Genomic DNA, 21,965 nt, shown 5'->3' on the forward strand with positions numbered 1-21,965 from the left:
AGGTGGAGTCCTCAGAGGGGGAGGAGGAGGAGTGGTCGTAGGCGGAGGAGGAGGAGCCCGAATAGGAGGAGGAGTCCGGATAGGGGAGGATGGCGTCTGAATAGGTGGAGGCCTCTCCCTCCTGTCGGAGGAGATCATCACCGTTAGGCTCGCTCTCTTTGCTGACGTGGCTGACCGGCCGGCTGTGCCCTCTGACCCCCAGGCGACGCTCCCCGCTCCCCTCTCTGACCCCCACTGAGCGAGGGGCTGAGGAGCGGTGACTTTATAGAGAGGAGCGCGGCCCCCGTGATGTCAGAGGGCCGCCGGGTTCCGCTGGCCAGCGGCGTCACGGCGACGCAGCCGCGGCGACCGGAATGTTTGGGTATACATTCTTTTGAAAAAGGCTAAAATATGCTGAAGCATAAATCAATCATTTTGATGTTTTTTCCAATTGAAAAAGTTAAAGGAAAACATGCATAAACATATTTATCTATCTTTTTTTTTGTTATAAAGTACTGATATAAAATGTGTTCAATTGTGTGTGTGTGTGTGTGTGTGTGTGTGTGTGTGTGTGTGTGTGCCTGCACTTGTAAGTTTGACCTTAACTTAATATAATTACGAACAACCACAGGTCTTTAAAGAATACAAATGTGCACACTTATAGTGTGCGCGTGTGCGGTTGGTGTCCGTGTCCTCTCCTTCCTCACCTGTTCTTCCACCTGTCCCTGACCTGTGGTGTGCAGCATCACTTTCACCAAAGTGTAGCCCCTTTGGACGCCATCCTGCTCTCTCTCCTGTCCCAGACGGTGTCCCCCGGGCAGCGAGGCGGAGTCTTCACCCAGGGTCTCCTGTTCTTCCTCCGGTTCCTCATCTATAGTTTGCAGCATAGCTTTCACTGTAGTGTATCCCCTTTGGATGTTATCCCGCTCCACGTTAGTCGCTCCCTGATCACCACTGAGCCCTGGACTGAGGAGTGGTGACTTATATAGAGGCGTCGCTGTGACATCACTGAGGCGGTGACGTCATAAAGGCCCGCCGGGTTCCGCTGGCCAGAGGTGTCGTGATTTGATTGGCGTTTGATTGCACTCTTAAGAATATGCCTAGAAATAAGTTCAAATGGAAACCACTGAAATAAAAATATTACTTTAATGCAAAAAGTTGACAAAAACAAACTTATATTTACAAAGTCACCATTTGAAATTGGTTCTCCCGTGTCCATAAGCTGTTTCCAAGTCTATATACTTTTTATACCCAAACATTTTAAACACACACTGTTAGTAGTCAGGCTATCAGCTGTCTTTGATGAAATCTATTGATATTCAAACACAAGTTTCAGAGTGTCATTCTTGTAGAGCTACTGGAGCAGACACACACACACACACACACACACCCCCTGTGTGGTCCCCAACCCATATGACAACCGTGTTTATTATCAGGTTGTGCAAAGGTGTGAGGGTCTGACTGTAGTATGCTATTAGCAGGGGCCCATGGTGCACCACAAGGGGTCCGTCATTGGCTCGCAGTGAGGAACCTGCCTTTTGTTGCCTGCTAACCCTAGTGGTCAAACGAATCATGTCAGTATTTTGCCCTGACTCACTGAGGTAGACGTCTTATTGGTGTTAAAATATGGATATGGCATGCATATTTTTATAAACACAGACTTTTTCATCTGTGTGCCTCCCCTCTCTCTCTCTCTCTCTCTCTCTCTCTCTCTCTCCCCCTCTCTGTCTCTCTCTGTCTATCTGTCTCTCTCTGTCTCTCGCTCTCACTCTGTTCCGTCTCTGTCTCTCTCTTGTCTCTGTCCTCTCTCTCGTCTTTGTCTATTTCTCTGTCGGTCTGTCTCTCCCTCTCTCTTTCTCTCTTTGCCTCTGTGTGTGTGTGTGTGTCACTGTGCGTGAGCTAGAGCCAGTGTCTCTGTATGACAGTGTGTGTCAATCAGTGTGTGTGTGTGCGTGTGTGTGTGTTTGTGCGTGCATGTCAAACAAGACAGTATCCCTTTTGCGTAATGCGTATGCCCTCGCACATTGTTTAAATCATATGCTGGATGCTTTATTCTTTCTATTTAGTTTTTAGTTAATGATCGGGCTATAATATGACCACGTTGGCTATGTAATCGCTGACCACAGGGATCATTTCATAGTGGTTGGTGGAAACCGGGACATTTTAGCGTCCCGACAGGACACGCAACTCAAAAAAACAACAAAAAAACGTCTGTGCCGGGTGGCTCTTGATGCACTGCCTCCTGCCTCAGTCCACTCCTTATGAAGCTCCCACACATTTCTGAATGGCCTTTACTTGACAATCCTCTCAGGGCAGCGGTTATCCCTGTTGCTTGTGCACCTTTTTCTACCACACTTTCTCCATCCACTCAACTTTCTATGAATATGCTTGGATACAGCACTCTGTGAACAGCCTTTTGAGGCTTAACCTCCTTGTGGAGGGCGTCAATCACTGTCTTCTGCACAACTGTCAAGTCAGCAGTCGTCCCCATGGTTGTGAAGCGGACTGAAACAGACTGAGAGACCATTAAAAGTCTCAGGAAACCTGTGACATCTTGAGTCTACAATATGGACGTTTTTCACAATATTCACATTTTCTGAGATACAGAATTTGGGGTTTGCATGAGCTGTAAACCAAAATCATCATGATAATTACAAATAAAGGCTTGAAATATTTGACTTTGGGTGTAATAAATCGATATAATGTACATTTTCCACAATTTTATAACTTATTGAGATGCACCTGTGTATATCTATAGGCCTACACACAACTATACATTTGAATACAGTACTAACAAACAATAAAAGGACATTGATTAATTGTTTGATTAAATATAATACATTTCAGGCTGGAGAAACGTTTAAACGGGTTGTTTTACATTTATACAGAGAACAAACAACTACATAGTATCAGTTAGGCCAGTGAATAATTGACAAGCACAATGTTGTTCATAAATATGATTACCCTTGGTGTTGCAATTATTGGGAAATCTAAGTGGAATGTTGATTATAATGACATCTTTCATTCAAAGTTTGATGTCAATGTACTTTGAAAGAGAAAGAATCTTTAAAATAGCATTGAATGCATTTTAAGGATATGCATTTTCCTTATCTGGTAGACTAGTGAAAACCTTTTGGTAACGTTTGACAACACGGTGACCAGCAAGGATCAGAGAAGTCATTGCCCACGATAGAATTCATGGGCTTCCTCTAGAGGGCGCCAGGTCAACCCAGTTTGCTGTCCTTATGTCAACCACCCTGATCAGAAACCCTGACCGAGCGGGCCAGAGTCACTCTAACCTGACTGGCATTTCCTGAGCACTCCATAGATTCCTCCTTCTGTCCCCTGGCAATGATGCAGCAAGTCAACTGTGTGTGTAATGTTGATCACTGTCGATGCATTTTTGCATCCTCAAATTTAAGGATAAACGCAAATGCTGGTAATAGATTCAAAACAGGTGTTTTTATTCTGATCTGTTCAACAAATTCAATGAATCAAAGTATTGTATGATTGACAGGTTGGAATGGGTTAAAATAACGCATCCATTTGGTATGAATAGTAATCAACCAAACAAGTCACCCTAAGATTGTTGACAAGGAACATACAGAATAAGTATTATGATGATTACAATGATTACAAATGTTCAACCAATATTTCTCTAATATATGAATGAATAGAACCTATTCCCTGATTGACTGGTTGGAATGGGTTAAAATAAGGCATACATTTGTCATAAATAATAGTAAAACATAAGTCACCCTAAGGTAAGCAATGAACAAAAACAGCAATTGATTGTCTCAAGATAATACGTCAAAATAAGAACCATTTCACTGATGAGGCATATCTAATGTTAAGGAAAAATTAATTGCTCAACAATGAGGTTCTCTTCATTTTCGGAGTGTCCAAATGTAAGATTGACTTACATGAGGACGTGACGTTTTTCCTGAGCCAAGACAAAATTGCCAACAATTCAACATTATTAAAACATTATTTAAACAGAGGTCCTCACATTGTAATACTGTGTAAAAGAAGAAAATATTTTGCCCACAAAACTCAATGCAATTTTCCAGCAAAAAAAATAAATGAAAGAACAAGAACAAATCGTAATTTCTAACAAAAATATATATTTTGGAAGCTCTACCTGTGATACCCTCCTGTGATTGCTCTCCCTCTCACCGTTTATCAAAATAGAATGTAAACATTATCTGAGCTGTTCTAGGACAGATATCCCTGATCGATCACTTCAACGTCAAGTTCTGTGAGTGCTGTTCTCCTGTTTGAAGACCACACTGAACTTCCAAGCTTCTATGTACTGGGAGAGGCAGATATCTTCTGGGAACAAGACTTCCACCTCAGGAGAAACATCCAGGTCTTTGCGCTCGATGTAGGACACCACGGTGTCTCTCAGCCTGAAATGACAAGAGGCCGTTATTATGAAAGCACACCACAGTATCGACTGGTGACATGGAAAGCAATGTCTTTTAACACACACACACACACACACACACACACACACACACACACACACACACACACACACACACACACACACACACACACACACACACAGGGTCCGCTCACCCCCAGTCCGGCCTGTACTTGTCGGGGGCGTGGGGGTTCTTCAGCTCCAGCAGGAGGAACTCGTGCATCTCCAGCAGGAAGCCGTCAGCGACCGTCTTCACGAAGAAGCCTGACAGCAGCCTGCGGTCCTCGTCGCTCAGAGGCAGCTTGTAGTCCCCGGGGAACGCCGCGAACGGATCCTGCACACGCGCCGTAGTATATCATATAAATATAGTTAGTATTAATATAGTTTAGTATTAAACGATCATTGTTTGTGTTCCAGCTTATACTCATATTGTGTGCTTATATTTGTTCCAATATCCTGTTTCATTCTGTGTTGTATTGTTCAGCAACGGCTGTGCAATGTAACTATGAATCTAAAAAAAGAATGAATCTGAATGAATCTATCCGCAGGACTCTCTCCAGCCCCCTGCTGTGGTTTGGTGTGTGTCAGCGGCCGCCTTACCCTCTTGAGCCGCATCATGTTCTGGGACTTGAGCGAGGTGAGGAGCTGCCACAGGGCCACGCAGTGCGTCAGCCTGCACACAGACAGGGCCTGCAGGGGGCGGAGAGAGGCACACCACTGAGTCTCCGTCATACATCCCAGAGCGAGACACCCAAACCTCACTGTATCTGTACTCACTGGAGGTCGGGCCAGGAATCACTCAGCAGACAAACAACCACCATTACATCCACCTCCAGTGTATTGACCTGCTTTTAACCGGTCAGTGGACCCTTGTACTTGGACATGTTGGACTGCTTTCGTCACGCACTTGATTGCTGTCCTGTACTTGTATGAGTCTCACCTGCACTGTCACCTTGTGCCATGTGAACCAAGTTCCTCACGTTAACACAAAATAATGATCAGTTCCTCACGTTAAAATAATGTCCTTTGACACTTCGATTGAATCTGGAGGAAAAGCGACTGACTCGGAGTAACAGAGCAAGTGGGACCTGTTGGCCAGAGGACGGATTCATGAGCCTTAAGGCCTGTCAGCATTTAGTTTGAGTGTGTCTCAGCTGGACTCATAACCACTGGAGGATCAGAGCGCTGAAACGCCACCAGAAGTACAGACAGTGTCCACCATCTGGCCTGGTGCCAAACCAGATAGCTGTGGCAATAGGCTGGACCCAGACACCAAGGGGGTAGAGACAGACAGACAGACAGACAGACAGACAGACAGACCTTGAGGACGTGTGGGGCCGTCTGGTCCTTCATCTGCAGCACCTCCTCCAGGTAGCAGGACAGCTGAACGTGGGGCTCCCCGCCCGTCATGGCCAGGAAGCCCAGGGCCACCTCCACCGTGGTCAGGGCCTCACACACCTCGCTGTACGACTGCAGCTCCGCCGCCAGGCAGGACGCCGTCAGGCTCTGGAGGGCTTCCTGTTGGGTCGCACGCCATTAGTGTGTTTCTGAACGCCGTGCGCTTCATATGGTGCACGGTAAATGGACGCCTAACATTCACCGGTTCACGCGCACGTTCACACGCCGACGGCGGTGTCGGCCATGCAAGGCGACAGCCGGCTCGTCGGGAGCAGTCAGGGGTTAGAGGTGTCTCGCTCAGGGAACACCTCGACACTCCGCTAGGAGAAGCCGGGGATCGAACTGGCAACCTTGCGGTTACCAGCCAACCCCGCTGTACCTCCTGAGCCACCTGCCGCCCCAGTTCAGAAATATCCCGCGTGCTCCGGCCCTCCGGCCCTTCGTCTCATGACGTCGTCAGTCCACTCACCTGCTCCACCTTCTCTTTGACGTCCTTCAGAATGATCACGTAGTCCCGCTCGTGTCTGTTCACCAGGGTCGGAATACCCTGGAAAATGACGAGCAGGGAGTCAACATGGGGGGGGGGGCTGTCGTGTTACAGAGGGGGGACGGCGTTGTTAGCCCGCGTGGAGTGGAAGCCCCGCCTCCCTCTACTCACCTGGAGGGTGATGATTGGCCGGCCCTGCAGGAAGTGGGTGAGGACCTGCTGCTGGATCTTGGCCAGGTCGTACTCGTGCAGCGTCTCCCGGCCGCGCTCCAGGCTGTACTGGCTGTTGGCCAGCACCAGCGGCATCAGCTCCTGGTCCAGCTCGTAGCGGATCACCTGCTGGTCCGTCAGGTCTGCAGGGCTCACCTCGTAGCTGGGCGGGATGGGAGTTCAGAGTTCAAAGTCAGCTTTATTGTCAATTCCAAAACATGTGTAATATATATAAAGAGAGGAATGGAAATTGCTTTTGTCTCTGACCCACGGTGCAACAAGTAGAAAAGGATAACATTTGGTCAAATGAAATAACATAAAATTGACAATAAATAAATTCTAGAGGGGACGGTGAAGAGATGCATGCTGCCTCACTCTTGTGACATCTATCTATCTAAGTATTTATAGATATTGATATAAGAGTGTGTTGCTGTAAGCAAACCACATTCACTCATTCATGCACACATTCACACACCGACAGTGGTGTCAACCACGCATGTCGATAGCCAGCTCATCGGGAGCAATTAGGGTTAGGTGCCTTGCTCAGGGACACCTCGACACGCGGGGATCGAACTAGCAACCTTGCGGTTACCAGCCAACCCGCTCTACCTCCTGAGCTACTGCCGCTAACTAATGCTAGCTAATGTACACGAGCTCTGCTGGCATGCTTCACGGCCAGAAGGCATGCTTAGCCTTCCAGCAGCAAAACATGCTCTCCCTGGCGTGTGTCAACAGCGCCCCCACCTGGTCTGTTCTCCAGTGTGCTGGTCCACACATTTGATGATCTCGTTGTGCAGGGCGATCAGGTAGCTGACCAGGGCTGTGGAGCACAGGCCTGGGCCCTGTCTCCGTGGCAACAGCACCGTGAGATCACTGTTCAAGTCCAGGTCCTCCTCGCAAAGCTCGGCCGGGATCTTGATCTCTCCTGGAAGACAACGTAACCGCGTCGTTGAGGTCCTTTGAGCCGGCTAGTCAGTTCAGATTAGTCAGTTGATGGTTACGATCATTAGGTAACTTGCAGTGAAAGGTAATTCACCAGTTACTAACGTGTTGATTTATGTTTACCATTTGTTGCCAAGGAAACCCTGAGTTTATTCCAGGTCATCAGGAAGATGGTGATGCATTTCTCATACCAACCTCTGAGTGACACTAGTTAAAAAACAAAACAAGAGGAATTAAAGTCAACGTACGCAAACTAGGCATTTGGCAAAAGGCAATGCAATCATAGTCAGCGTAAACAGTATTGGTGTTAGTAATTTGCATATTATTTTGTGGAGAGTTTTTGTGACAGAACACTTTCAGCACCTTGTTTCTGATTGTTGAGGAAGTCGGCGATAGTTCTGAAAGGCAGGTCGCTGACGTTCTGGAACTTCTTCACCAGGTCCTTCTGGAGTGTCAGGATGTCAGGAAGGAACTTCACGAAGCGCAGCTCTGCCTCCTAACACAGCAAGAAACCACATGGCTGTAAACACAAGCCCTTGGTGGTGTGTCAAGCATGCTTGTCGGTATTGTAGTGATAATGTGGACCCCTCCACATTATAGGTAGTAAGTTAGTTGGTTAGATAGTGATAATGTGGACCTCTCCACATTAAAGGTAGTAAGTTAGTTGGTTAGATAGTGATAATGTGGACCCCTCCACATGACAGGTAGTGAGTGAGTTGGTTAGATAGTGATAATGTGGACCCCTCCACATGACAGGTAGTAAGTTAGTCGGTTAGATAGTGATAACATGGACCTCTCCACATTACAGGTAGTTAATGAGTTTATTAGCTGATGAGTCGGTTAGTGTGACTCGGGCCTCACCCTCTGGAGGAACCTCCACAGCAGGGGCAGCGTGTCTTTGCCGTCGTGCTGCTCCACGATGTGCGCCAGGCCCAGCAGGGAGAGCTTCTCCCTGCAGCTCCACACCGCCTGGCCGTGGATCAGGGAGCCGCGGGGCAGGGAGGCCAGGAGGAGACGCGGGTCCCCGAACATCAGCCTGAAGACGGGGTCAGAGGACACCCGCGCGTCGGCCCGGACCAGGTCGTTGGCCTCCTTCAGCTGTCTGTCCAGGTGCTGGGGGAACGGGGTGTGGATGGACACACACACACACACACACACACACACACACACACACACACACACACACACACACACACACACACACACACACACACACACACACACACACACACACACACACACACACACACACACACACACGGCTTAGTTATGGTCCCACATCGACGGAACACAAGGGGGTTAACGGACCCCTTACGTCCTTGCCGACCCTCCTTGCGTCCACCGCAAGGGCCTGACGTGCGCCTCCCAAAAATTGTAACCTTGTGTCGAGGCGACGCAGCAGCAAGGGGCTGTGATTGGTCCGCTCACTTAAACCCGACGCAGAACCAGAAGAGGTTCACGACGGCGTTGAAGCGTCTGCGTGGTCATTGCTTTGATGACGTGTTATCCACGTCATCGACGTGGATAACCAAGCCTTTAGGCCTCTTGGGCTCTTAGGCCCTGACAAGCACAGAACTCCCTGTCTACAGGGTTCTGGGTTCAAGCCCCAAAGTCAGAAGTCTAACTGCAAGCATCCTTGAGCAAGCTCAAGGCTCACGCTAGTCCTTCAGGACGTGTAGAGAGAAATGTACCGGATGACAGCTTTTGCCACGTGACTAGATAGCGAGTTAGTAACATACCTTCAGTTGAGGTATGATGACGGTGTTGATGACTGACATCTCCCAGCCGTTCCTGTGGTCTTTGGTGGAGAGATGGTTGTCATAGGGATCAGGCCCTGGGAGGAGAAGGCAGAAGTGTCAACACATGCTCATCTAAGGTCGCACAGACTTAGTGTTTTGTGTTATTTGCTCGGGAAACATGTGTCACAGACCGACAGAGACCGGTCTCTCCAGGTCAAACATGTTAAACGAACCTGGTACAATAAGCGGTTAACCAATCGGATCTTAGAGACATCCCCATACAAAGGTAATGTGATCCCCTGCACTGAATTTCACGCCAAGTTAACCAATCACAAAGATGAAAAGGAACTGCATTAACTGGCGGTTCCCTAGAGAAGGCACTGTTTCCCAGGGGACACTGTGCTAATGTAACAAAAGGTCTTCCTCATAGTGGCCATCCTCACATTGTTGAGCCTGGTGGGGCTCCAGCAGGCTGCAGAGCAGCAGGTGAACCGTGTGGATGGTGTCGTCCGTGCCCTTCCCCAGAGCCTTGGTCAGATGCTCCACGTCCTTCAGCAGGTGGCCCAGCAGGAAGGCTCGTGGATCCGCCACCGGAGGCCTGATGATCTGAGCGATGGGCTGCAAAAAAAACAAAAACGACAAAGGTGTTGTTAGATGATACGATTTTTGTTGAGCGATTTTTGACAAACCGGCAACACAATAGGAGCCACCTTCGTTAGTGAGTTACAGCAAGGAACACAATCCTGTAAGTCCTAACTGCAGTGTTGTTTTTATACCTTAAAGGTGATGAGACCACCAGGTGTGAGTGTGATTCGCCGTTACAACCCGCTTTCAAAACGGCTTGTAACGGCGAATCACACTCACACCTGGCGGTATAATATGTCACCTTTAAAACAACGTCAACTTCCACGTCCATTGGGATTGTGCGCATGAAGTACTGTCTACCTGATCCCACAGGCCTGTGTTTGAACCCCTGCATGTGGTTGGAGGCGGGGCACAGTACCTGTTGGTTGATGCTGGCTCCCAACAGCATGGCCATGTGGGTGAGCATGCGCACCAGGGTGAAGGGCCCCGGGGACATGTTCTTGGTGTCCAGGGTGTCCGGGTTGTCCCTGCGCGCCGGGTCCCCGAGGACGTGGCCCGTCTGGGTGCGGTCGCCCCTGGGGGAAGACGCAGGAAGCCCCGAATAAACTGTTAAGTAGTCTATTACAGTACTACAGTACTAGTACATATGGGAGACTTCCCCACGCGCCACCCATGCTCAGAATCACGAATGCATGCATGCAGGTCTCGTTAGGCCACCGAAGGAGACGGATTGTTTATGTTTTGGTGCTGATAGGATCCTAAGGCGTTCGTTTATCTCACACACACACACACACACACACACACACACACACACACACACACACACACACACACACACACACACACACACACACACACACACACTTTGCATTAGTATGTTGCACTTACTGCAGTTGAGCGTGAGTGAAACCAGCCACAGGTCTGTGCTGGGCTCCTCCGATTTCAGCACCACAGTCCGGACAACGGCTTCTTTCCATGGGTTGACCACACTACAAGAGGTAGCGAAAGCAATGATGAGCGGCCGAAAAAACCCAGTAAGACGTTTTGCTTTGCATTTCCCTGCTGCTTGGAGGGATCTGAGAACACAGTCTGAACAGAGGTGCATTTTTAGGGTGTGTGGTTAGAAACAAACAAGCCTGAGCTGTACACACCTCTCCGATGGTGCAGGGGTGGTTATTTGGACAATCTGTTGGGAAAGTGGAAAAAAACACACTGAATTAAGGTCTTTAACTGACACCCATGTACACATGAGAGTGTGGAGCTCATGTCTTTGACTTACAATACCAATGCACCGGTCCCATGGCCTGTTGAGCTACAAACAACATGTCGTCTGGCATGGTGGGCAAGAAGGCTCGCTGCACCAAGAAAAGGTTGAGACAAAGACAGTAATACAAAGATGAATATAGTTCACAATGAATACGTTAATATTTGCATACATCAACCAATACTTAATACAAAAATAAAATGTATTCATTATATTATTATTTAAATAATGTCTTTACTGCACACAGATTAGCAAGATGCACTAGAGGGTGGATGGCTAATGCACTCACTTGCATGTTCCCTGCTGACAGTCCCAGGTTCTGAAGGGGAACGAGAATCCGCTGGTTGGCGCAGAGCAAGACCGAAGCCATGTGGACCGTCAGCTCCACCACCGCAGTGTGGCCCCCGGGGGCCCCAGGTATAGCGCCCAAGGCCCCCAGACGGTTAGCCACCAAGGCCTTGGCAAAGTTCTTCGACTCTGCGCGAACCAGGAGTCCGCAAGCATCGATGTGAGTCACCAAGACTCGGCATTGCTGGACGGGAAATGTGTACAATGAGACACAGGAACACAGAAGCAAAGAAGAAGCAAGGAGGGCATGGCTTATGGTCGTGATGAAAGGGTGTACCTCGGGTGTGGGGTGGCGACTACCGTTGGCATTTCCGTAGAGAGAGGTGACTTCTCTGAAGAGGGCCAACAGAAGATACACCGCCTTCTTTTGTGGCAAGCACTTGCACGTCTAAAAAGAGAGAGACAAGAAATGTTTCCAGAGAGCAAAGTAGTTGACATGAGGGGTGACACCGCTTCAGCGATGCTAGGTTACCTCGTACGCTTTATCCAGCACGTCCACTCTGCCCTCCATCAGCACCGTAGCCACAGCATCGCGAATAGTCTTGTAGTCCTCTCCACACACGAGGAAATGATCAATGGTGCTGCCTTCTTCACCCTTCAAGAGACAACGTGAGATAGCATTGAGTGTGTCATATCATTATGATGCGTTTCCAAGTAAAACAGCATTTACAGTCGGACAAAATGGGATGGATCACTCTGAATAAGAACGGCTTGCAAACGGCTCCTCATGCTTTATATGAGGAAATGTAAAATGACAAACAGATTGGATAAAAAAATGCCTGGCTAGGAATGAACAACGAATAATGAGAATATGTGGAAATACTTTTCTCCCAGTGGGAGGACAAAAAAACTGAGCATGGTCGAAGGTCAGAGAGCAGTACCTGTTGAAGAACCTCTTCAGGGAAGACCCAGCGCAGACCCTCCACTTTGAGGAGACTCTGGACAAACTCCAGACCATGTTGAGTGCAGATCTTGCGGATCAGGTAGACGCGGAACCAGTCGTTGTTACTCTGACTACACAGCTGCACCACGGCGGCCAGGAAGGCTGTGATCGCAGCCTGGCCTTCACGTGGGGCTCCTTATGTGCAAAACATTGAAGAGGGAACGTCAGCATAATACATGAGACTGATTAGGGGGGTGAATCTTTTGGTATCTTAAGACTTTTTCATTCTTGGGGTCACGATTCGACTCAAAAGTAAGTTCTTGATTTAGGACAAAGGGATGCCAATTGCAGGTGTCAAGCCAGGCAGCTGTGCGCTGACAAATGTGGTGTGGCAAATTAAGGCATGACGGCAGAGTAAAGAGTGTACAAGATTATGCAGTTTTGCAATCAACTGATTGCGATAATGTTAACACAAAAAGGCAAACTTAAGCCAAAATAAATAAAAAAACAAAAACAACAAAAAACATTCAGATTGACGGAAGAAAACAATTTGATGTTACGCAAGACTTATTTTGGTATGCATGCGATCACACACCTTCAATTTGTTGTACCAGCAGATTGGCGGCCATGTCCAGGCCCATGCGCACCCGGGCCACCTGCTGCAGGTGCTCTACAGTGGCGCTGTCTGGGCACGCTGCACGGGTGTAGCTGGACAGAAAGGCCCTCTCGTCCTGCAGGTAGGCCTGTTGCTCGGCACCGGAACGGAACTGCGTCCGCTCAAACATGGAGTCCTACAGGGACAAAATTGGGGGAATACTGTATACTGCTTTGTGAAATAGGCTCCTATCACAATGTATGTGGGAATCCTATTGGGGTTGTACAGCAAATAATTTTAAAATCAAAACAAATATTGATCGAAAAGCTTACAAACAAGCAAAAATAAAAACCAAGGTGAAACAATTCAAAGCATACGTATGCCTTCATCCATACCTCCAGGCAGTTAATGTACATGGAGTACAGTTCGGTTTTATCAGTCTGTTCCAAGATGATGCTTTGCTCCACTTCTGTCAGATGCTTCTGCAGATAGCCTTTCACCTGCTCAAAGCTATAGAAAAACAGTTAAAAGATGTTATGGATTATATCAAACAACAACGTTGAAATTCATCTGATTGGCTGCTTTGCTCAACGATGTAGACAGACGAGGACTCCTCCTCCTCCTCGACTCACCTGAACTTCAGCAGCAGTTTGAGCACAAAGGAGCGCACCACTGGGTTTTTGTCCACAGACTCGTCAAACGGTGAGAGGACCTTGGTCAAAATGTGTCGATCCCCTGGGCGAAAGGACATCATCAAAATGAATAAATGGAAAATTAAAAAAAAGAGGATGCAGGATCTTCTCAGACACCCACAGCGATTGTATTATCCAGAGTGACTCTCAGGGGCAGGTCGGGGTTAGGCATCTTGCTCAAGGATGTTTACAAGTAGACCATGGACATGGGGGATTGAACCCAACACCTTTACAGCTGGGTGTATAACACCCATTGGAAAGTAATTAACATTTGAAATTAATTAAAAGTTTAAAAAGTATTTTCCTCACATGAACAGGAGCTAGGCTACTGTACCTCTGCAACAATGTAGCGGCTAACAGAAAGTAAAGTCTAACCCAGCAAACTCCCCTTCTGGATGCACAATGATGAATTTGGAATTAAACAACTCGTCTGAATCTGGATAAGACAGGCAAAGGCAATTTACAGATATCCTGGTGCATCCCTTTAAGGGATAATGCAGGAACAACCTAGCCACTAGAGTATCCTACACCCAAGATATTAGATGAGAAACAGCTGGCCCTGAGTTACCTCTAAATATCTTGAGGGGTTTGGCATCCACCATGAGGAATGACAGCAGATGGAGGATGATGGCAGAACATGGCGGGGCGTTGTCCTTGAAACACATGGTGGAAACCAGGTCTATGAAGAAAGCATTGCACTGCTTCCTGAACTTGGCATGTTGATTGATTTGAATCCTAAACAGGAGAATAATGACAGCAGTTTAGTTGTAGTATAAGGCATGATTAAGGGTTCACAGATAGGGCTAGGGTTAGGGAAATCCATGACCAACATTTGCAGTAGGTGAAGCCCTTATGCGTCTTCTAAACATGATCATACCTTAATTCCTCGGAAGGCGTTGTGGAGAAGTCGTCAGGAACAGGCTGCATGCAGAATGGACAGTACATCTGGCCAGGGCCCAGCCAATGTTTGATGCAGGCCACACAGTAGATGTGGTCGCACGGCAGGCTGAGGGGATCTTGAGGGTCCATCATGCACACAGGGCATAGTTGGAGGCCAAACCTGAGAAAGCAGAGGAAGTGTCTCAGACCCAAGGTCCTAGAACAATACAGGGCTAGTCCATGCAGTACAAGAAAGTGCAAGATGAGTCCATACCTGAAGATGCTCTTTACCACTTTATCTTTGCAGGCTTTGAGTACACCAATCACCTCCTCAAATGCCCGCTGCTCTTTGAGGTCTGAATTCCTCTCCAGGATCTTGGAAGAAGAACAATGACAATGTATGTTACCAAATGGGATTTCATGGGATTATCGCATGAAGTGATCCTATTAAAAAAGGAGTCAAAGGAATGTCTATGTTCAGTCGACACTCACCTGCCCAAGAACTCTCATTTGGTCCAGAACCAAAGGCTTCAGATTCATCTCCGTCTCCTCATCTCCCAGCAACATGTGCTCCACAAACAGCGACATGGTAAAAATGCGGTTCCACCCATTCCTAAACCAAAGAACATAATGAAGTAACAACTCTGTCAAGACCACCATCCAACATTAATAACCATAGTCAGTATTACTGTTCAAAACAAATCAACATGTGAACTCGCATTACAGCCCATATTCGTTCTCTAAGAAACAACATATGCCTCCTAAATGACATCATCAAGCCACACTTACCGGACGATGCAGACCATTGTCTTGCTCATGTCTCCATAGTGCCTCACGCTGTCTTGAGAGCATATCAACTCAATGGGAACCTGGAGCTTTTTCACCTGCCTCAGCCAGGCTTGCCTCTGGCCGTCAGTTTCCAGTTGCGTGGGTTCCAGAGACTCAACACAGGCGATTGCAGCATAGATATCAAGAACCTTGGAGCGGGGAAGAAACGGATCAAACCAACATCCGGAAGTCCAATTGCAAGGGCCCATATATCACAAGCATGGAACCAAATCGTGCTTTGAGGGCATAGAAAAACAAGGTAAGTCATTTGGACGTACCAACTCTACCCCTTCCTGAGCTTGCTGGTTCAGGAGGACCTCTGTAATCCTAGGCTCAAGGCTGACCATTCTGGCAAAGTTCTGCAGTCGGTTCTTAAACTCGTAGTAGGCAGCATGGACCCAGGGAAGAGAGGTCCCCTCCTTATGAGTCTCCATTGTTCGCGACTGCATCTCATTCACACAGCAGTTTAATGCTCTGCGAAGGATCTAAATCAGAGGACAATAGAAGAGCAGAGTCTTAATACTTCAAAAGCTTCAAGCAACCTTAAAGGAAATTAAAATGTGGCCATGGTAAGGGAGGACAACCTGAAGGTTTTCCTGGGATCTGACATTCATCGTCATGGAGATGAAGTCCTGTAGGTATCGCTGGAAAAACTCGGACTGCATCTCCGGGCTTGCTTTGGCGATGGATCGGCCGAGGGGAGTCTTCCAGAAGAACTCGTCAAACTGACTCTGTGTTTGACCTGTCCACAAACACCAAGGTGAGTCAGGATTGGCTTGTGGAGACCGACCTGTCCGCCTGAACAATTAACATGGACATTTTGTGGGCTGTATGATGGTACCTTCATGCTGGAGAGCATAAACCCAGAGCTCTTCCAGGTAGTCCTTTATCCTCCAGCTGAAGGGCATGATGCAGCTGATGTTCTTGTCTAGAGCAAAGCAGTTTTGCACCAGGATGGTCCTGGTCGCAGAGCTGTGACAGAGAGAGCATCATATACACATGTACACAATATGTTCCCCTGAAATGCAAAGATATGATATAAAAACACTATGCAAACCATGATTACTTTTGCATGACTGGAATCACTTACTTGAGATCAATAGTCAGCGATGGCACCTCCAACAGCTTCTCCGTGCCAAAGATGTCAAGCCACAACGTCTTGAGAGGCTCATTGCAGTTAGTGTCAAGCAGAATGTCCAGATTTTGATCTCGGTCAATGACAGAGACCAGCTGGGCTAGGTAAGGAATGACAACCGCCTGGATACGCTTCCATAGTGTGTGCCTGTAAAGCCCAACAGGTTAGAATGGCTGTTTTAAAAGCAGGCTTTAGCTCCTTGGTTCCATTTCAACTGTATGGTGCATACCATTATACATTGTTCATTCGCTGTACAAAACCAGAATGGGTGCATTGTACTAACCTTAATTACAAATGTATCCGGGCCTTCAAAGCCCATTGAGTGATTTTTAAATGATAAATGACAGACAAATACCCTTGACTGACCTGAATGTTCCCCCTTCCTGTAAGGCATCAATATTTGAGGCCTCCTTTATCACCCAGTTGCTTTTGATAAACGAATGAGGGTTGCCATCCTGGGTCAACAACAAGGAGTGAAGGCGCCTCTTCAAAATCCTAAGAAATTCGCCTAAAACATCCACCAAAATGATTATAGGTTAGTGTTTGCACAGAAGTCTGCATGTATAAACTGAATCTAAAGAGGCTGCATAGTAAGTTCAACCTCTGAAGTCTTTGTTGTCGTTGAGAAGGGTCAGTAAGATTTCCACTCTTTTAGTACTGCGGTAGCCGTTTTCCACTTGGTCCCTCAGCAGGCCCACTGCACTCTGCACACAGCTACGTACCAGAGCTGTGGTGTCCAGGACGTAGTCCCATCCCTACAGCAGGTAGGTAGGAAGGAAGGCCGGTGAACAAAAACCAGAAGTTTAAAGACGACGGGAATAAACCCAGGGAATAGGGAGGGTGTGGTCAATATTGAGTGTTTGTGCCCTGCCCCTGAATACCACTGTACATCGAATATTAACTTACAACTTGGTTTCCAACTTCTGTGATGTGTTGGAATCCATCAGAATACATATCATCTTGCTCCATAGCTGTGAACAATCAAAACATGTCATGCGTTATTGAAGAAAAAAAAAAAAAAGAATGGCGAATGGTATATAAGTATCGCACATTTTTACCTTCGGGCTTAGTTCGGTTTTCGTCAAACAGTTCACTGATTGTCAGGTTTCGCAGAGCCTTGATATCTGATACGATATCCTCAGATTTCCGCAGGTCATCGATATGAACCGATTTCCATGGCCCTTTGAAGAATGAAACAGCTCAAACTAGCACTCCTAGGGTGTATTTAAAATTGTATGATAATGAAACAAGTGTTTTGTTTTGTAACCCCCTCACCTCCATGAAAGCCAACGTAAGAAGTCCCCCCTTCAATCCTTGGCAGTTTGGTGATAAAGTAGACAAATATATTGTTCTCCACAATATCTTGTTTGATCTTGTTCATTTCATTCAGAGATGAGTACCTGGCAATGACCAGCAAAATTCCTTAGTTCAAAATGATGTTAAAATATTAACAATAATAATTAAGAAATATAGACTTGACCTACTTTGCAGATGCAATAAGATGTGCACTGTGAGATGCTTCATCAAAATCACTCTGAATGATGAGGATCTTGTTGCCAAAACCACGGTTTCCTCCATTTTGAGTTGTGAAGAAAAGCCTATATTCACCACACAATACAGATCATACAATTCACAAACAAACAGAATCCTCAGAAGATCAGATCGTCACCAGATCACCCCCTCCCCCTCTTAAAGAAATCTAAAGGATTGAAGACTAAAGGTGAAAATCAATACAAACCTGATTTTCTTGAGGAAAGACTGCTCCGTTTCAAACTGCTGCAGGGATAGCAGCTCCACAGCATGAGGTAGCTGCTCCAGTTGTTCCAAGTCTGAGGCTGTGAGGAGCCTGGAGAAAGTAGTCACCTGCAAATATCATTTGGAATTAGCAAAAATGTATCGATGAGTTTGCATTATAATAAATAATGCACTTGAAAAAAAATTATATTACCTCAGTGAAGGAGGCATGCCAATGGGTATCCTGGTTCATGTGAGCAAGAATGAAGTCAGCCAAACAACTGGTGTTTTGCTCTTCAAAGTAGACTTGAGACAGTCTTTCGCTTTCGGCCTTGGGGAGCATTGTGCAATCCAGACGCACTATGGAGTCAGGTGTGGCGCAGTTCAGCAGCACCAGTTCAGATGCTTGCAATATGTCTGCTTCGGAGGTTTCCAATTCCTGCCTGCTTTTTTCAATTACCTGAAGAATCACTGAAGCACATGTGTCTGAGTGGTAGCCGATGAAGACATCCGGTGCTTGGTATTTGTACGTCTGAGGCCCCACTGTGTGCTGTTTGCTGAGAGAAAAAAACTGCTCCACCCATCTTTCCAACTTCTTCACAGTACTCTTCTGCTCCTTCTTGAGGACAGTGTGAATGTCCAGGTAGTGCTTCTCCAGCCGGTTGATGAGTGGTATTGGGAACTGCTTGTAGACAACCTCCTTTTCCTCGATGACGATGAGTCTGAAGTCCTGATGCACCCTGCATTTGACGCGGTGGGTTCCGAGTCCAAGATCTACGTATTTTTGTCCTCCAAGGTAGACGTAGTACTGGTTGAGAGCGTCATAGAGACTTTCGTAAAGGTTCTGCAAGTTCAGGAGGATCACGGTGCGCCCCGTTTCCATGCAGATCTTCACTCGGTTGATGTTGCGACATATTTGGGTGTACTCTTGATCTTTAGGGAAGCTGGAGCCAAAGATTATTTCAGGCTGTTCGTTTTCGGCGAAGAAAGTTTGCTGCAAGATCTGCAGGGCAGCATAATTCTTAGTTAGAATCAGCAAGTACCTGCAATCTTCCTGTCCGTTCGCCAAAATGTTCTGTCTCACAAGGTCAGTCACATCAATGCTCTCAAGATTGGGTGTGATTTTAAGCCTTTCAGTGAAAACAGAGAGTACGTTGTCTTTGCCACTGAAGTTCCTCAACACTGCCTCAACAATTTTCACCTCACTTGGCTTCTTTTGAGTACCTTTGGCCATTGCAAAAATCATCTTGACCAAGCTGTAGTAGTCACGAAGACCAAAGAAGCCCTTTCCTTGTTTTCGGCAGACATTCAAGTAGGCCCTGGCAAAGGGCTGGAAGAGATCTCTTACTGCCTCCAGGAGCATTGCATCAGATGAGCATATGCCTTTAGCACTCTCAAGGAGCTCTTTCTCATCAGGGTCACCACGGGAGACAAAGATACCTCTGTTCATCTTTGCAGGGTCTAGAGCCCAGTTGGAGATGCCGATAAAGCCAACTTTCTTGTGAGGCAGTGGTTCATCATCAATGCACCCTTCCTCTAGTAAAGGATGAAGTGTTTTAAGCGGCATTTTAGGAGAGTCTTCGGCCAATCCAATTTCATCCAATACCACAACAGAAATGTACTCATCTAGGTTCTTGCCTTCTTGGAAACGACCACATTGCTTGAATGTGTTAATGATGCCCTCTGGGGTTGAATGGGGGCTGCACTGGAAGGACACCAAATGGATTTGTTTCAACTTTTTGAAGAGCTCACTGTGAGCAGCTTGGCCTTGCATTGCATCTGCCACAAGAGTTTTAGAGAGAGATTTTGAACTTCCAGGCTTTCCAACCAAAAATAAGGGAATCCTAAGTTCAATGCATAGGACCATCATGAAGACATTCTCTTTGAGTGCACTGTTTTTTGCAATTGTGTCACCCATAGGCACCCCACTTAAAAGTAGATCCTGCATAAGTGAGATTTCCTGCATTACTCTGAAGGGGTTGCAGTTCATCTTTTTACAGATTTTCTGTCTGTATTTGTCTTTGTTTTCCAAGCAGGCATGGTAGCAGACCCCTGCGGCCATGATCAGAGACCAGAGCACAGGGTCTCGAACCTTTTTGTCTCTCTGGTTTACGTCATTCTTCAGCTGTTTTTGCTCAAATTGTTCAAGTTCAGTGAAGAACATGACGTGGTTCTCATAGAACCACATGAAGGCTTGCATGCAGCGCTCCACATCCCGCAGACTGACAAAGCTGCACTCATCTTTTCTTTTTCGCATATATCTCTGAGAAGCTGCAAGGACATCTGTGATGATCTTGATGTATGCACCTCTGATTGCTTTGAGTCCAACTACTCTCTGCACAATCTGTTGAATGTACATTTCCTCTGTGTTGTCATTGAGTTGTCCAAAATCCCATACCAGAGGAATCATACTTGGTGGCAAGGCCTGAACTCTGTAAACTAATTGGCGGAGTGGGATGGAACCAAGCTTTTCATCCGTCTCTTCAGCTCGGACTCGATAACCAAGGCCAGCAGACTCTAGTTTTGTGATAATTTCCTCTGTGTGTTTTCGATAAGGGTTGCATGCTGCTATTATTTGTAATCCACAGTTGAGTGTCAAACTTTCACCTTTCACTGTATGGTCACAAATGATCTCCTTGATGCTGCTGATAGCCTCTGTTGTGTTTGCCTCATCAAAGAACAGGACAGAATCAAAGCCATAGTTTTCTTTGTTTGTCAAAGATATCGCTTCAGCTTCTCTGACTTTGGTGTAGATTATATCTGAACTTGTTCCTCCATGGACTTTGACCAGTTTCATGTTCTCGGTAGCCACTCCACATCTTTGCAATTCACACAGATATTTGATGAGCCTAGTCTTGCCGCAACCTGTCTCACCCATAATAATGACAGGGATGCCACATCTGAATCGCATGTGGATTGCCAAAATCTTGAGGATGTTGTCAGTTGTGAGCTCATATGTTTCGTCAGGATCAAGGGGCCACTGGATTCCAAGGACATGGCAGATTCTCTCAATCTTTTCCCCTCTCGGTAGTTGATCAAAGTTGATGTTGAACGGAACTCTCTGTAACGTTAGGCCGTCAAACAGCTCCTTAGTCATGATGTCTTTTTTTATTATCCTCTTGGAAGAGGGGTCGATGGCATCCACAGAGTTATTGACATTAGGCTGAAGATGGAAGCCAATGAAGGTCATGGAGACATGGTCACCGTTGAAGAAGATGTACGGGTGTGATTCTGACTCCCATCGCTTCCTGATCAGAAAAGGGGCCAAATCCTCATCACGCAGGCCACTCCGGTCAAACGAAAGTCTCCCAGGACTCTGGTCAGAAATGCTGAGTGATGGTGTGGCAAAGTCCTTAGCCATTAGAATCATGAAGTCAACAACAAAGGTCTTGAATCCTCTTAGAGTGTCACCAACTAAATTGACGTCGCAAAAAACTGATGTCTCACAGTCTTTTAGCTGGAGGTTTAGAAACCAGGCAAAGTTTCTGATCTCTGCCCATGAGGGGTCCATGATGCCACAGAACATGAGGAGCATTTGAAGACACTCCACATGTGACCCTTCAACGGCATTGTATTTGAAGGTGTCGAGATCTCTGTGGTTATGGAATTGCATGAGGTACTGGTATGGCCTTTGGAAGCCTTCACTCCTGAATTCTTCATCATCCATCAGTGGCTCGTCAAGGTTGAAGAGGGCAGGAACCTCGTTCTTCTTCATCTCTAGCATCAACACTTCTTTAGGTGGTCGGCAGAAGATGTTTGGAAACCAATCTATGAACGAGCTGTTCGTAGTTTGGCTCTATACATGAAAAACAAAAGTACAAAATGTGAGACTAACATAACA

At 46.8% G+C, this 21,965-nt stretch overlaps 1 protein-coding gene across 2 annotated transcripts in view; it reads right to left on the bottom strand.

Annotated features, from left to right (window-relative positions):
- Positions 1-2,977: 2,977 nt before the first annotated feature.
- The window catches only part of LOC311378199 (E3 ubiquitin-protein ligase rnf213-alpha-like), a 31,547-nt gene continuing 12,559 nt past the window's right edge, over positions 2,978-21,965 (bottom strand). The window contains exons 29-68 of one of the 2 annotated variants that reach the window (XM_084488220.1): positions 18,339-21,920; positions 18,129-18,253; positions 17,875-17,988; positions 17,666-17,790; positions 17,449-17,571; positions 17,297-17,361; positions 16,992-17,145; positions 16,757-16,898; positions 16,346-16,537; positions 16,097-16,227; positions 15,840-15,997; positions 15,534-15,740; positions 15,217-15,404; positions 14,920-15,040; positions 14,702-14,802; positions 14,426-14,608; positions 14,117-14,283; positions 13,489-13,591; positions 13,252-13,366; positions 12,857-13,052; positions 12,260-12,456; positions 11,851-11,973; positions 11,656-11,766; positions 11,320-11,562; positions 11,046-11,121; positions 10,918-10,952; positions 10,655-10,755; positions 10,185-10,341; positions 9,625-9,799; positions 9,182-9,276; positions 8,304-8,555; positions 7,806-7,938; positions 7,566-7,649; positions 7,245-7,425; positions 6,462-6,663; positions 6,273-6,350; positions 5,726-5,923; positions 5,006-5,095; positions 4,561-4,739; positions 2,978-4,388 (exon numbers count right to left, since the gene is read on the bottom strand). In XM_084488220.1, coding sequence (XP_084344346.1) covers positions 4,229-4,388; positions 4,561-4,739; positions 5,006-5,095; positions 5,726-5,923; positions 6,273-6,350; positions 6,462-6,663; positions 7,245-7,425; positions 7,566-7,649; positions 7,806-7,938; positions 8,304-8,555; positions 9,182-9,276; positions 9,625-9,799; positions 10,185-10,341; positions 10,655-10,755; positions 10,918-10,952; positions 11,046-11,121; positions 11,320-11,562; positions 11,656-11,766; positions 11,851-11,973; positions 12,260-12,456; positions 12,857-13,052; positions 13,252-13,366; positions 13,489-13,591; positions 14,117-14,283; positions 14,426-14,608; positions 14,702-14,802; positions 14,920-15,040; positions 15,217-15,404; positions 15,534-15,740; positions 15,840-15,997; positions 16,097-16,227; positions 16,346-16,537; positions 16,757-16,898; positions 16,992-17,145; positions 17,297-17,361; positions 17,449-17,571; positions 17,666-17,790; positions 17,875-17,988; positions 18,129-18,253; positions 18,339-21,920 — 9,162 coding nt within the window. In that variant the 3' untranslated portion in view covers positions 2,978-4,228. The remainder of the gene's footprint in view (positions 4,389-4,560; positions 4,740-5,005; positions 5,096-5,725; positions 5,924-6,272; positions 6,351-6,461; positions 6,664-7,244; positions 7,426-7,565; positions 7,650-7,805; positions 7,939-8,303; positions 8,556-9,181; positions 9,277-9,624; positions 9,800-10,184; positions 10,342-10,654; positions 10,756-10,917; positions 10,953-11,045; positions 11,122-11,319; positions 11,563-11,655; positions 11,767-11,850; positions 11,974-12,259; positions 12,457-12,856; positions 13,053-13,251; positions 13,367-13,488; positions 13,592-14,116; positions 14,284-14,425; positions 14,609-14,701; positions 14,803-14,919; positions 15,041-15,216; positions 15,405-15,533; positions 15,741-15,839; positions 15,998-16,096; positions 16,228-16,345; positions 16,538-16,756; positions 16,899-16,991; positions 17,146-17,296; positions 17,362-17,448; positions 17,572-17,665; positions 17,791-17,874; positions 17,989-18,128; positions 18,254-18,338; positions 21,921-21,965) is intronic. The other variant, XM_084488221.1, reaches the window with a different exon arrangement.

This window comes from Micromesistius poutassou (assembly GCF_964030765.1).
Source record: "Micromesistius poutassou genome assembly, chromosome: 1".
Taxonomy (NCBI): domain Eukaryota; kingdom Metazoa; phylum Chordata; class Actinopteri; order Gadiformes; family Gadidae; genus Micromesistius; species Micromesistius poutassou.